Source organism: Chelonia mydas, chromosome 9 (genome assembly GCF_015237465.2).
Source record: "Chelonia mydas isolate rCheMyd1 chromosome 9, rCheMyd1.pri.v2, whole genome shotgun sequence".
In the NCBI taxonomy this organism is placed as follows: Eukaryota; Metazoa; Chordata; order Testudines; family Cheloniidae; genus Chelonia; species Chelonia mydas.
This window is the reverse complement of record NC_057855.1, coordinates 26,195,671-26,211,987: the sequence shown is the minus strand read 5'-3', so window position 1 is coordinate 26,211,987 and position 16,317 is coordinate 26,195,671. Positions and strand designations below refer to the sequence as shown.

Sequence of the window (16,317 nt, the reverse complement as noted above, 5' to 3'; positions counted from 1 at the left end):
TCTAAATGAGGGTAAACCACACAGGGAAGGAAGGAACTCTGTGAGGGGATTCTCATTTAGATTTCCTCCACCTGATCCCCATGCCACAGGTTTTACCGTGGGAAGGGATACTCTGGGAATTTGCTGAGGCTGTATTAACTCCCACAGCTATTGTGATCCCTGCTGGGGGTATGGATAGATGCACAATTGGGAGGTTGGGAGTATAAGTTCTTCTTCCTCCAGACAGGTCCACAGCTCCTCCTCATGGAAGTATTTTTGGCTTTCTGTAGCAACGTATCCTTTCCCTAATATGCCTCAGCCTGTCACAGAACCATCGTCCATGACCTTCTGAGAGCTGCTAGCTCAAGAAGCTACAAGTATGTCTCTCAGCTTGACCAGCATGGTAGTGCTATTGTTTGTTCAATACCTGCATCCTGCATTTTTTCTATTGTGACTGTAATAAATTGGTAGATATGTTTATCCATCCTTGCTCTGGATAAACAGGATTTGGTAGATTGCACCTTGTAATGGAAACTATACTTCACTCATGGAAATGTTCTAAATAATTATAAATAGGTGCTCTGAAAAATACATTTAGTGCAGTATTCTTTAGAGTGACTGCAATGGGTACATAACCCCACAGCAATTTCAAGAATTATGTATAATCCCATTATCAGACATACTGCCTTATGCAATGATCATTGAAATGCCAATTGGCTTGCTGTGAAAACGAGGTTCATATATGTTGAGCTGCCAAGAGTAGAAAAAGATAGGTAGGAAAAAAAGGGGGGTTTTGACTAAAAAAGAGAGTTCAAATTAGCTTTGTGGTTTTTTGAGCAAAATTCAGTATAAGGTCAAACTATATTGAGTTAATTTGTTTCCTGAAAAAGCAAAACCAAGCCAGATGAAAACAGCTTAAATTAAGGCTCTGTTTTTCTGTCTCTGCTCCTGCTTGGATTCATTTCAAAGATTAAGAGAGGAAGCAAAAACTTACAGTTTAAGAGATCGGTTCTCCCAACAATTGATTTTATTCTCCTTGTATTTGTGTTTTTTCAGTTGATTTAGTGTCTCAGAGGAAGAACGGTCTTCATTGTTGAAAGTTTAAGAACAATCATTGCATAGAGTTTTTCATATTGCTAATGAATGACGATGTTTTCTAACCTCAGTCCTATGAAATGTTAAAGGGATACCATCATCTTAAAAATCATACTTCTCTCTGGTAATGTTTTATCTAGTGTTGTGATATGTATTGTTACAAAAATTACGAAAACAGAGATTTGCTGAGGGAAAATGTTTTTCCTGCTTTTCGCATTTGGCAGCATTTTTGGTGTACTCAGTTTTACTCCTTCTCCTGTATATTTAGTAAAACCAGCATTTTCCAAAGTGACCTGTGATTTTAGTGCCACCTTTTTGGATGCCCAGCGCGGGAAACCTTCAGCCTAGTTTTTCAGAGTGTAGCGCTTGCACAGTTTCCAGTGACTTCAGCTGGAGCCTTGAGTGCTCAGCCCTCCCAAAATCGAGGCCTCATAGTTTCACAAGCTGGAAACCCAGATTTTAAGGAAGGCACCCAGAAATCAGAGGTCACTTTTGAAAACATTTTCTGAAGTAATTTTCCTTTGTTACGTGTGGGGTCTTTCATACAGCACCAGGGAAGAGAGAAACAGTTCTGAAATAACAGGCAAAGTTGTCTTCTTGTCAGGAGGACTCTGGGGTAGGTGATGTACCTGAAATTACTTCTACCTCATTTTAAAAAAAATATGACTGAAGTTCACATTGCATCCTTTTAATCCAGACAAAATTAGCATGTCAAATTTGTTGCATAGAACATGCATATTACTGCCACAGTTGGTTTCTGCCTCTCATAGATGGTGTGTGCCATTGCAAAAAAAAAAAAATGTATTTGATATGATCACCTTTTCCCAGGAGTGCCATGTGGTAGCAATAATCAGAGCTGTAGAACCTTATTGGTTTGCTGTGTTATTTCCCTAGTAATATTTCTACCCTTGAATGCTAGCCTAACCTTTCATTGCTTCCTGTTCCCCTTATTATAATGCAAACAGATCAGTCTTTAGCATGTTCAGAGTAGTATTTGTACTTTCTTGGGCTCACTTCTAAAGTTGGACTGCACTCCAGTAGTTGGATGTCTGGCTGTATAGCCTTTTGCCAATGTGGAGACTTGTGGAGGCAGGTCTGTGGGTTACATGAGTGCTTTGGCTAGGGTATTTTTAATTGAAAAAGATTTTGTAACCACAGAAAACAGTTGTTTTCTTTTCAAGGGAACAGCATTTTGCTCACCTTTAGCAACAGTAGTTCTCTGAGGACATGCTGTAAAAACATATAGTTTAGTGATACTACTTTAATGTTATCATTCTTTATTTATTGTTGCTCTTATAAATATTTGGTTATCCATATGTCATTTTGTTTGGTAAGTGACATAATGAAGGTGGATATTCCTGTGGCTGTTTTAACACCAGTTATGCTCATTTCTCCTATGTTTAGGGTCGATGCTCAAGGGAGAACTGCAAATATCTTCACCCACCCCCACACTTAAAAACACAGTTGGAGATAAATGGACGCAATAACCTGATTCAGCAGAAGAACATGGCCATGCTGGCCCAGCAAATGCAACTAGCCAATGCCATGATGCCTGGTGCCCCATTACAACCTGTGGTAAGCATGTTTTCAACTCTTACTTATCAACAGGGCAACATAGTGAAGAGCCACTGATAATTATAAAACAAGTTATGGCAAATAGACTAAGACTGATGCTGTAAGATAGCCAGTATCAGATATCTAGTAAGATGCCAGTAAAATTTGGCATCAACCTCTAAATGATGGAGAAATCAAATACAATAAAGTGCTTTTCTGTAACCATTTATAGTGCTTTATTTTACCTTGTTTGAACTGTACTTGGAATAATATTATTCTTGTTTTGTTGATTTAATTATATTAATTTTAATTTGAAAAAATGTATGTCCATCCAGAGTGCCAGCAAAATAGATTTCGTGTGCACAGTTCACATGCTATAGGAATTTTAAAATTATTACATTTTCACAGTGCACTGTTAGACAAAGTTCAAAGCTGTCAGTTAGACCTGTGTGTTTAATGTAAATTTGATATGCCAGGTCAACACATCAGGCTTGTCAGGCAGAAGGATCAGTAAATTAATCCCATTTTTAAAAATGGGAATAATCCTGAAAACCTATCAGAAATCTGTTTTCTGGTTACAACATGACCTAATCATTAATACATATTGCCTGTCCTACTTTTCTGATACCTTGCTTAATATGCACATGGCAGTGTATCCCATAAGCTGGTCTCCAAGGGGATGAGTTAGTTTATATTGCTGCAATGATCCACAGCCTCAGTGTATATAAATATGACTGTCATCAGCCAATTATATACGTACGCAGTTGGGAGCTGAACACACAGTGCAGGACACATCACTGATTTAATTCCACTGAAGTCAGTTGAGTTAAACTGAGAACAAATTTGGCCCCCAATCCTTCAGGTCCAAGCCACTAACTCAATTACTGGAGGGCACCAATGAAGATGAACAGGACTGGTGTGTTCTATGCAAAAAAGTACACAAGGCAGTCCATTGCACTGCCAGTTGCAGGAGTTCTTTTATTTCATACATAGGGGATGAAGGGAGGTAAAGTGATAGCCTGTGAGAAGTGAATGGATGGAAAACCCTACATCTGCACTTTCCCCTGTTTGTTCCCCAAGCATCCTGTCTTGGTTGTGGGTAACTTGATGAAATAGAATTCACCCTTGGATACCTTCCTCTTGCCTGCTTGCCTCGCAGACTGCATTAATAATTTGTGATTTGTCTTTTTAACTTGGTTTTTATTTTAAAATAATGTAGTAATAATTTAAAATTCCTAAATGTAAAAGTAGAGATTGCAAAAATCAGAGCAGTAGCAAGAATTATCATAGTTGTGTAAAACAGTTGCAAGGTCCCACGCTTGCTGGGTTTAAAAATATCAGTAATTTTTAAACATATTTTAATTAGTTAACTCAATACAATTATTATTCTCTCATAGAACTATATGCCTCAGTCATTCCAAAAAAGAGGGGGGGAGGGATCTCCATATTACATCGACATTGATACCAATTATCAATACCATACGTTCAAGGTGAGAAAATATTACATTTTAATTTTTGCTGTGTTGTGATAGGCCTTTCTTCAAATTAAAAGTAGTACTAGTTAAAGCAAGGAAATTCAGTAGACTGATAACAGCATACTAACTCCAGAATGTTAAGGTACCATACTAACAGTGGAGATGACATAATGTTATCAAAGTATAACCCAGACAGTACTCTACGATGTGGGCCTACTAAAGGCCTCAACCTGTGAGTTGGTGCCCCCTGACTTTTGCCTGCTTTCTTATATGAAATAATTCCATTCTTTGTACCAGTCAAATAGCTCAAATGTAGAATATGTCTTGTGGGTTGTATATTCAAAATAGCCCCAAACTGGTCATCCAAGTTTTTGAACATCCAAAACCATAGATGTATTTGTGGAAATCCAAGTTTTGGACCATGCAGGAACTTGGCTGTGCAAGTTTAGGAGAGTGCTTTGGAAAAATATTGTCCATAACACATAATTTATTTGTATAATGCAGTATAACCAAACATAGCTTCCACTTGTCCTTTGCTTTGCGCATACTAATATATAGATGCTATAGCTAAGCTGCATTGACATTTCTATTTTAAAACAATACTAGAACAATAATTTTCTGCAAGATAAACAAATGGAAGTAACATTTACTTTAATATTAAAGTTGGTAGGTCAAATTCTGCCTTTTCTTACATCCATGCAGTCCCAAATCGGGAGCAGAATTTGGGTCAATGTATTTTAACCCATAGCACAAAGGCATCTGTTTATGTTCCAAAAAGCCCTTTATATTAAGGGACAAAACTCTTACATGTGCAATTTTTATATGTAATCACTTGAGTGCAAAAACAATAGAATTTATTTTTTCAAAGGCCATGTGCATTCAATATGTGCATGTACAATAGGGGGTTTTGGTGCACCAGCGATATTGTCTGCAAATGGATGCCACTCTAATAATCTGGCCCTAAAATTGTTTAATGGTTTCCTGAGCATAATTGAAACCGATGTTATTACAGAGTATTGTAGGAAAAATATATATGATCGCATTTGACTCTGGTTCTTGTTGCCTTGTGTTCTGTTTACTAAAAATCAATAACATATGATTTAACAAAAATGAAATGAACTAACTTAGCGAAGAACCTGAAGTGAGGAAGTAGAGTGATAGGATCAATTCAAAAACCATACTTCTGTTTGACAAATGTTTTTAATTATTTTTGATACCAGTAATGGCTGTGAATACTATAACTGGAAGAGATTAGAGGAAAAACATTTTCTCTCTCTTTTTCAGTTTATTTACTTCATTCTTTTGTCAGCCTTTATGTATAATCTGTTTCCTCTGATATAGTCAGTTTCCCCAAGGTGAAGAGATTTAAATCAAGGTAATGTAAATCACTTATATCACATGATTTTTAAAAATCATTGGTTAAAATCAGGCTGAGGTTTTATAAAACTAATTTGAAAATTTGAGCTCTTGCAACTTCAGATTAAAATATATAAAAAACTAAATGTTCGATGATGGGGCCACTGCTAGTAAGGTATCTTTTTGGAATTTTACAAACTGCGATAGCCAAAAATATTGAAAATGAATTGATTCTGTAAACAATTAAGAAAGTATATAACTTTATTCCCATCAGTTTCATGTGCTTAAAGTTAAATATGTGCATAAGTGTTTACAGCATCAGGAGCTAAAATTATAGTTTTTAATAAAACTTTTCTCAAAGTGCCATATAATCTTTGTCACTTCAAAACAAAACTACTTCAGTGCTATCAGTGAAAAGTTATTTAGATTTTCTGTACATTAACAGTTATTGTGAATTTTTTATACACACAGGCCAGCATTTTCAAAATAGCAGACTTAAATTGGGCTCCTAAACCCACATTTAGGCAATTAAGTGTAGATTTTCAAAAGCACCTAGGTGACACAGGAGCACAAGTTTCATTGACTTCAAACTAAAAACTCTGATGGAGGAGTATACCCCGGTCAAAGCACTTCAGCTTTCTTGACTGGTGGAAGTTCAGTATCTTGGAAGGTGGTGTTGGTTACAAATATAGCATGGACTATTTGTGTTTGAGTTTGTGTTGTTCTCACAACAAGGATGTTAGTGAGGCCTTGTCTTTTTCAGCACAGATGAGCATTTAAGTATGAAAAACATTTAAATAAAAAAGTAGGAAGATGGGTAGAGCCCTGCAAATCCATGGATATCTACTTTATATCCACAGCCCATTTTTTGTGGATTAGATGCGGATACGAGTTTTTGTATCTGTGCAGGGGTCGAAAGATGGGATCATAAAACCACAAAAATTGGCACGGGATTTAGGGACAGATACTGAAATTGCATTTATGAAATGACTAGATTTCAAGTTGATGCACCTCTTCAGTGTACTAAAAACTAAAATACCACATCAGCTTAACATTCCCAATCTTAAATTCCTGAGTCTTCCGATTCAGCCTCTTCTCCCACTTCTGCTTATTTGCATTTTCTCGAAACTTTTGCTTCCTGATGGATCATAGAATCATAGAATATCAGGGTTGGAAGGGACCTCAGGAGGTCATCTAGTCCAACCCGCTGCTCAAAGCAGGACCAATCCCCAATTTTTGCCCCAGATCCCTAAATGGCCCCCTCAAGGGCTGAACTCACAACCCTGGGTTTATCAGGCCAATGTTCAAACCACTGAGCTATGCCTCCCCTGGCAGTAGAACTGGGAAGTAAATGGTTTCTGACAGTTCAGAATGTTTTCCAATTCTCCACGCTCCACAATTCCCAATAACCTGGTAGGTGTTAAAGCACTCACATGGGATGTGGGAGACCTGAGTTGAAATCCCTCCTCTAAATCAGGTAGAGCATGGATTTGAACTCAGGTCTCCTCCAGCCCTGGTGAGTGCCTTAACCCCCAGGCTGTTGGCTACTCCAGAATACGTAAAGGCTTTCAAGTGTTTTTTCTCTCTCTCTTATATATTTTGACCAGAAATTCCCATGCAGGAATTTCTTGATGAAAGTTTCAAATCTGGAATGTTCCCAAGATCAATTTTGGAATGAGCATATTCTGACCCAAAAATATCTTTTGTCGAAAAATTCCCGACCAGCTTTACTCCTGGATTTCTGAAAAGTATAATAAACATGGAAGAGATATTCTGAAAATACTGTCCCTTTAACACCCTTCCCCATCCTAATGCAAAATGCACACCATTATGGAGAGCGCTCAGAGCAAGCAGAGGGTCAGAAGGGCATTCTGAGTGCTGAAGCAACAGTTGGTTGTATGTATTGTCTGTCCAATAGCAGTATTTATGCACGGCTACCCCTCTATTGGTGAAAAGGAGAAAGGTAACTTCAAATCTGCATTTGAGCATGTGTCAACTTTTAATAGTTTTTCTTGGCAGGCAGGGCTAGGTGGGTAGGATTGAGCCAGTGAGCAGATAACCACATCCATCAGGCTTGAGAACTTGAATCCTGTACAGGATAGTTCCAGGCCCTGATCTAATGCAAACATTTTGGCGAGTGGGAAAGAGAAGAGGGATATAAGCTTCTCCAAGCCCTAAGCAGTGTTTACCCTGAGCCTCTGAGTCCATCTCCTCTGTTTCTTCTTTGTGTTGATGGCCAATCTCTAAAGCTTACATAACATTTGAGGGAAGTCTGGCAGGATAAAATACGACAGGTTCAGTGCCACCTCATGAAAAACAACATTTTAAGGTGGCAAAATTCTTCTTGTGTTTAAGCCATGTTAGAGTATAATCCAGGAAGATATCTATTTTTGTACTCTGAATGTCTAGGTGGTCCGCAGTACATAGGATAGTTTTACAACACTAACGGGGTCACGTAGCTGAGGAGAAATCCAGACACAGTCATCCAAGATGGGTCATCAGGGGGGTGAAGGGGGTAGCCACTGTAAAATTAATGTCCTACAGATAGTCATATCTGTGCAAAGTGAATAAAAAGTATTATTACAATTAGTGCCTAGAAGCTCCAGGCAGGATTGAGGTCTCATTTTGATAGACACTGTACAAATACATAACGTGACACAGTCCTTGCCCTGAGGCACTTACAGTCTAACTACGTATAAAACACTGCTGTTCTGACTTGCTTACCTTTTACATGGGTAGAGTATGTGACTACACAAGACTCAACACAGTGGAGAGTCAGAAAGAACCACATCTGCAAACCCCACAGAAATATACTAATTCTTTCAGCCTTCTCAGGGCATCCTCCTTGTATTTATCAGGATTGCCTAAGATTCTTAAATTATTGATTTGTGCTTGTAAACCAGGCAGAGCCTCTAGCCTATGAGTGCTACCAGTGCTGGGCACAAATTTTGCTTCCAGTGAAGTTTCAGTGGGAGCAAGTTTGTGCTGCAAACACCCTGATCCAGTATGTGTGGCTTTTCTCAGTCACCTGAGGGTCCACTGCTTATACACTGCCAGAAAGTTGTGTCCCTTGATTTGACTATAATTGTCAGGCAACGGTGCATTCCATAAAGCTGCCTGGGAATTTATTCTAAGCTTTGAAACAGTGTGAAGTTTGGTTCTTGGATCTCTCTTTCACTGACGTAGCCACAAGGGAAGTTCTCAGCAGAATGTGCCAGCCAGCACCTTTACTTTCGGTGGCATGTTGATTAAAGAAATCCCCTTTTTGTTGTTAAAGTAATAACTTAATATTGCAGGCACAGGTAGTAGCTACTGAAAGCTACATTATAGGTTTTCTTTCTCATAACTTTCTCAGATTCCTTTTTTATGAAAATTGCCATGTTTGGTTTCAGTGCGGAGATGTTGGGGTTTTTTTTAATTTGTTTTTTGTTTTTGTGTTGAGGAGTGAGCCAGTTCAGCCAATTTTGAATTATATGAGCTTGAGAACACATTTCATATGTGTTTTGATCAAAACTGGCAATTTTGTATGTGTATACTAGAAGTTTTCTGAACTCTTTATTAACATGGGTTAAAGACATGTTTATTAAGGGACATTGTACTAAAGCCTGTAACATTTGCAATCTGGATAGCGTTCGAGGAACCCAGTCAGTTGCAGGCAGCTGTATTGGAGCGTGTTGGATTACAAATGAGTTTATCGTACCTACAGATCCTGGAATTTATTGGCATAAACAAATTTAAGTCAAATAGTTCTATGTTTTATTTATTTATTTTTGCTTTGAGGCTCCAAGGAAATTAAATGTAAAGATAAAAAAATAGAAATAACTAAATACCAAGGTTAGAAAAATTAAGCTCTCAAAAGTCATGAAATTTCCAAAGTAAAGGTTATTCATACAATGTTAAGGCAGCCTCATTATCCGGCTTCACCAGAAGGAGGGCAGGAGACACTGGATGTGGTTTAATTAGGCTTCAACTTTATTATTAACTGTCTGGGGGTACCCGATAGATAAAAGTGTACAGTGCAGATATCTCCATGATCATTTCAATAGCTACCCAGGGGCTTCTGTCCGCCCACGCTCCCTGTCCATCCTGCTCCCCAGCCAACCAGCTGCTGGGACCTTATCCTCCCCCACACCTTGATTGAGGGTGAAGAGATGGTCTGTAATGGAGGGGTGGCTGGCTCCCTACTATTGCAGTCATAGGAGCCCAGAACCCCCAATGTTTCCGTTCCTTTAACAAACACCTCCTTTTAAATCCCTTACCAAGTCATTTATCTGATCATTGTATTCCTTCTGTACAAGCCCTCCCAGCTTGCACCTGTGTACTTTCCCTGCTCTTCCAGCCCCCTGGGGGCCGGGGGAGGGGGGAAGGAGATAAGTCAGCATCCTCATGCTGACCTGATCTGTGTCTGCAGCAACTTCCGTGCCTCTACCCTTAAAGAGGTACACACCTTCCCCTGACAGACTAGACAAGGCCCCCCCCCACCCCCCCGGCTTGAGGTGCTGTGCAGTCATTGCCAGATTTTGAAACATGTTGTGCAAATAGTTGCAGGAAATATTTTGTCCCTGCTTTTATTTGTATGAACAGTTTCTGTTGCTCATAATATCCATCTACATGACATATAGGCACAATCAGGTGTTTAGATATCTGGGCAAAATTGCTGTTTGAAGCCACAAAATTAGATGCATAAAGGGAGAGGCCCAGTTCTGTCTGAAAATCAAGTCTTCCTGTTTTCCTTGTTCACTGTAAACCTTCATGTATTTATTGTTTGCTTTTAATGTATGAGATCATTAAGATTTATGGGATATGTAATGAGAGCAATTAATCATTGTGGGTGGAGCCGGTTGGAAATTTTTTTTTGAAATGTTTTTTCACTGAAAAATGCCATTTTCATCATACTAAAATATTTTGAAAAAAAGTGTTTATTGTGATGAAAATTCCCATAGAACAAAATTTCAGAATAAAAAGAAACTTTGGGAAAAATTTTCATTTTGAATAATTTCAAAATTTCAGGTCTTTTTTTCATTCTAATTTTTTTTCATTTTTATATAATATTTATGATTTTACATTATTTCATGACCAGTCCATAGTACTCTGTGTCAAAGTGTTTCAGTGCAACACAAACCGCAGACAATGAAGGAAGAGCTCTGTGTAAGCTCAAAAGCTTGTCTTTCACCAACAGAAGTTGGTCCAGTAAATGCTATTACCTCACACACCTTCTCTCTCAAATATCCTGAGACCAACATGGCTTCAACAACACTGCATAGTATTATGTACACTTTACAGATGAGAAAATTAAGGCATATCATGATAAACCAGTGGCTTCCCCAATAGCACACGATGAGTCAGTATCAGAGATGGAAATAAAATATAGGAGTCCCAACTCCCATTCCTCTGCTCTAACAAACTGTATAACCTCCTTGCCCACAAACCCCTCTTCTGACTTACTCTGGATTGCAGTAAATCCTTGTATAAAGGATTTAATGAAATGTTCTGAGCAATAGAAGCTGAAGCTTTGTGGGAACCCAAGGAGTTTCCTTGACTTGCTGTGAAGCATTTAGAAATATTTTGCCTCTACCTTGTATCCCCTTCCCTCAGTTTGTTTAATTACAGAATGTGAATTAATATTTTATTTCCATTTATTTTGGCACAGTTACAAAATGTGAACTTTTTCAAAGAAGTTATGGTTTGTATATTTTTTTACCTTGTTTCTGTATCATACTATCAGATACTGTGTATGTTGATCAACCGCATCATAGTTTATTTACCTAGTTTAATCAGAAACAATTAGTACCAGGTTTTGTTGGATATATTTCCTATATTAACTACACATAAAGTTTATGGAAATATTGTGGTAGAAAGAAATGAATAAACTGAAATCTCTGGGACCTGGAGAAAATAGTTATTATAAGTAATACAAACTTATTCTTTGGAGAACTCTTTGGAGAAAATTAGATGTTAGAATTAGTTTTTCGAGTACAAAAATGGACAAATATCTCTTTGCATGATAATTTATATATATAATCTTCTGTGTGTGCAGTTCTCAGGTGTAACAGAAATGCCTTCAGGTCATCTAGGTAGCAAAGGTGGCTTAATACCATCTTTACCCTACTTCATCATGAGGTCAGCTAAGAGATAATTTAGCCTTGGTGTAACTGAGAGCAGTCTCACGGGTGCTGTAAGTTATGCCTACTCTTAATGGTTCTCTGCGGCCCCTGCATTGTCTAAGAATTGCTCTTAATGTATAGAGCTGGATTTACACACCACCTGGGAATTCCCCAATCCAGGGGAAATGCTGTGCTGCCTGTTTATCGCAGCTTGAAGTCACCTTTGCACCACAAGAGTGCAAAGGGACCTCGGGCTGGGTCAGTGTAATTAATTATTAATCTGATACAACAAATGTATACAGCACTTTGCAAAATACCTGTAAGACAAGGTTCAGAATGATTTGAGGCTGCTTTTGTAAAAGCTGCTACACTTCTCGTTGCAGTGATCTAAAGCCTGCAGTTTATTCCTAATTATCTAAATAGAAAACGAATAGAAAAAAATATTATTTACCCTATAGTTGGTATATTGAGCTGAAGGAGGGACTTTTCTAGCCATACATTGCTATCAATATAGTCACAGCACTAACTGGCCAGTTTTGTTGCTTGATCTCTCGTACTAATTTATCCATCTACTAACAGTATATTTAATGAAAAGTACATTGTACATTAGATAGAATTTGTCAAAATGTAATTAATATGCTGCTACTTACACTAAATTTGCCTGATTCTCTTCTCATTGACATTGATGAAGATCCAGACACTGGGATTTACTCCCAGTTTACACCACCATGCTTTGTAAACGATCTTTGTATATATTGTGCCCTTTTCCGATATTTTTAGCTCCAGGCTTGCTAAGCAATTGAGTGACTTCTTAGAGAATACAAAAACATATCCTTGTGTAGCATGCCTGGCGAAGAGAAAGCAGTCGAGAAAGAAAAAGGGAGATCCTTTAGGCTTTTAGGTACATATTCATTTGTAGTCTAAGAAGACAGGTTTGAAGAGAGCTTTCATGGTGCGTTTACCAGCTATTCTACTCAGATATCAAAAGTACAGACTCTGGGTTAAATTCTGTCAGTTATACTGATGGAGCAATTCCATTAAATTCAGTGGAGCAGTAGAGTTACTTCAGTTTTACACCAGTGTAACAGCACAGAATTTGGTCTTATAGTCTTCGTTGAGCTTCTGGACCTTTTTAAGTTCTCTCGTGACAGATGAACTTGAAGGAGCCTATAAAGGCTTCAGTTGTTGGCTTCAGTATCCAGGGCAGTGAGATTGTTTGTTTCATACAGAATGTCTGGATGGGCAACCTGTTTAGTTTTACCAAAAAGAATTATTGTTGTTGCTGTTATATTCTGATCTTGGACCTCTTTTACACTGGTGTAATTCCACTGCCTCACTACTTATTTACAGTTGAGAAAATAAAAGGAGAATCTATGTCTGTGCTGTTTAACAATGACTGAATGGAAGGATGCCTTTTCTCACCCACTGAGATTCCTTTCTCATTTGTGGTTGTTTGTACACACTTCAAACGTGCACATGACGGTATCTGATATCACAGTTGTAAGATGCTTTTCTTACATGGCCATGTGAGAGTGCTGACTTGTGGCTGGGCAAATGAAGGGGTGATAGTCGAAGGTCAGTCATACTACTGCCACATGTCATATGCATGTTGGAATGACCATTTATAGAAAAAAATGAGTGGAGTCTTAAAATTGAATTCCATCTTAATGGAATTTTTACTAAATGAGTGTATTAAGATTCCATATATTTGCTGTATATTTCTTAGCTAGAACAAATGTTTTGTTTGTATTAATAGCAAAAATACACTGCTATCATGGGTAAAAAGACATCCAGAACCAGCCACTTTAGAGTATATGGTAGAACTTAATATACTGACTAGTATAAACATTAAAGAGTTGTTTCTTTTTTTTTTTTCCAGCCAATGTTTTCAGTTGCACCAAGTTTAGCCACCAATGCATCAGCAGCCTTTAATCCCTACCTGGGGCCTGTCTCCCCAGGCTTGGTCCCAGCAGAGATCCTACCAACTGCACCGATGCTGGTTGCAGGGAATCCTGGTGTCCCCGTTCCTGCAGCTGCTGCTGCTGCTGCACAGAAATTAATGAGGACGGACAGGCTGGAGGTAGGAAGTAATATGCTTTATTTCCTATTATTAATCTTATGCATTAGTCTCCTGCATCTTCAGTTCTGTGCTTGTGAAGGAAACTAACAGCACATAAATTACAATCCAGACCAGGGGTGTGCACAAGGCGGGGTGGGGGAGGGCGCGCTGGGGAAAGCAGGGAGGCCCTGGGACTGTGGTGGGGGAGGGGGAGAGCGAGCTCCTCCAGGCCCTGGGGCCGCAGCGGGGGGAAGCAAGCTCCAGACCCTGGGCTGTGGCAGGAACTGACAGCTAGCTCCTCCAGCCCTGGGCCTCAGTGCAGTCACAGAACGTGCTCCTCCAAAAGGGTCAAATTTAAATCCCTGTGCATGCTTCTGATCCAGATGGTTAATACGATGTCTTGATAAAAGCCTCTGAAGAGAATGTGACATGACCTTCGTGCGATCACTTAATAACACATACACTTTTCTCACTAACGCAAAAGCAAATAGGTACCACTGAAACCTTTTAAGATTTGCTAAACCAAACACAAGACTAGCAGCACCTAAGAACTACGTTAATGGGTGTGATGGATAGATACTGATAGTCAGGATTTGTTATAATGATACTTTAGCTACCTGTATAAGAGATCTTCTTCAGTTTCTAGCTTATTTCCATTCTGGGCGTATATGCTGCTTGAATTCCCTCAGAGGCCTCCTGTTTATCTTTTGCTACAGCCCTAATAAATTCTAGTTCTCTGTAGCTGTTCTTCTCCCTTGCCCTGAATCTTTTCTTATCTGAAATGCCTGACAGTGTTTTCAACACCTTATGATGTCTGTGGCGACATAGGCCCTGAGCCAGCACTGTGCTGCAGACTGTCAAAATATGCTGAAAGATGGCTTTCCTCTTAACTGTAGTTATCAGCATAGTCTGCAGGCTGGTGTTTATAATCCTAAATTGCACAGACTTGATATTTATAATTAAATGTTTAGAAAGGTTAAAAGACCATGTTAGCAACATATCATTTGCTTTGTTGTTCTGTTTCATGCTTTTAATAGGGTATTCAGATATTGTGGTCCCACCCTAAAAAGGCAACATTTAGCCATAGTTAGCACTCAATAATATCTGTAACCCCAATTCTTTCCTATGTTGTACAGTAACTTTGACAAATGAGAACTTTTTAGTACCAATCTCTATATTATCTTACAGATAGAAAAATAAATCTGTAACTCCCGGTCCTGCAAACCCTTAATCACATGATAGATCTTTAATCACACAGGTAATATTCTTTAAATTAAGAGAGACTGATGTTCATGTAAGTTAAAATTTGGGGAGTAGAGCCTCAGCTGCTCTAAATCAATTTAGATCAACTTTGGATCTGGCCCTTCAATAACAGTACTTGGAAAAAATGTGAGAAGTAAAAATGATGTATTGCCATTCCAAACATTTTAAAATAAGGGAATTCATAACTTTTGTGCTTTTCTGCCATGTTTGGGACCTGCATCTGGAGGAGATCTGTCTCCTTATATGGAAATTAATTCCCTTCCCCAAACTCATCTCATGATTGCCAAATTGCAATGTAGAAAGTTGCAAGTTAGAAGCAATGTAAAATATCATCCGGAGTGTCATCACGCTCTGAACGTTTCCCAAGCCTGTCTGAACTATAATAAGAGTTTAGATCACCACAGTTTCCTCTTTTGAAAGATCACTTCACTTCCCTTTTTGGAGGCTTATTTCTTTTTTTTTTAAGCGGGGGGAGAGCTTTCAGAAACCCAGCCAGATAACTGGTGTAGCAATTTTAGACCTATTCATGCAACGTTGACTCTTCTGTTACTTCCAAAACATCAAGGAAGGCTTTCTTTTGATGACTTTTACATCATAGTAGATACTTGCCAGGGATGAATTAAGACCCATGAAGATAGATAAATAAACAATGCAGGAATCTAAAATGAATCTCAGATAAGAGAGTGCTACTGTGAGAATTATTGTGGAATCTCCTTCAGAGTGCTGGCTAAGATCTGCTGATCTACTTGGTTGTGTCATAAGCATGCTGCACTCTTTTCACATTCAGGAAGTTCCAGAAGGCATGGTGCCTTAATGGTACAATGTGACACATAACATTTCGGAAGCTGCTGAAATTTGGAGCTAAAGTCAGCGGATCTTCAAAATGGAGCTTTTGGTCAGAATGTGTTTGTTACAGCTCTTATGACATTTTTGTTTAAAAACATTAGGAAAGTGACAAACCAAATTCTTCTACAACAGAGGACTGTTCTCCTCCCAGAACACCCAACGACACTAACCGCAGTCTGAACTAAGAGCCATTTTCAAAATTTAAAAAGCCCCAGAAAGCATCTGAAAGCAATAAACTTTAAAAAATGGCCAAGCAGGTTTCCTTTGAACTTTGAATGAAAAAAAAGAAAAGGAAAGAAAAGTTACGGCCAAGTTACAAACCCCTGGAAATAGGCATTGGGGCTTAAGAAATTTCTCATTTGTCACAAGTTTCCTGATGGAAAATATTAATTGTTTGAGGACTTGTCCTGGATAGGTCTTCACTTTGACCTGACAAAACTTTTACAACGGAGGAGAGAGCAGAGCTTCTTTCCCTCTGATAACATTCACTTGTGAAGTAACACCACCGTATTGATGGTGCTTCTCAAAAGTTACATAGATGTTGATGTTTCAGGGAACCCTCTAAGGAACCCTAGACAGTCGCATG

General features: G+C 38.6%; 1 protein-coding gene across 50 annotated transcripts in view; it reads left to right on the top strand.

Annotated features, from left to right (window-relative positions):
- Window positions 1–16,317, top strand: part of MBNL1 (muscleblind like splicing regulator 1) — a 197,511-nt gene that overhangs the window by 155,953 nt on the left and 25,241 nt on the right. For 17 of the 50 annotated variants that reach the window (XM_043521804.1, XM_037909348.2, XM_037909350.2 and 14 more), the window contains 4 exons: window positions 2,479–2,649; window positions 4,026–4,118; window positions 11,110–11,142; window positions 13,443–13,643. In XM_043521804.1, the coding sequence (XP_043377739.1) occupies window positions 2,479–2,649; window positions 4,026–4,118; window positions 11,110–11,142; window positions 13,443–13,643 (498 nt within the window). The remainder of the gene's footprint in view (window positions 1–2,478; window positions 2,650–4,025; window positions 4,119–11,109; window positions 11,143–13,442; window positions 13,644–16,317) is intronic. The other 33 variants (XM_043521825.1, XM_043521829.1, XM_043521820.1 and 30 more) reach the window with 2 other exon arrangements.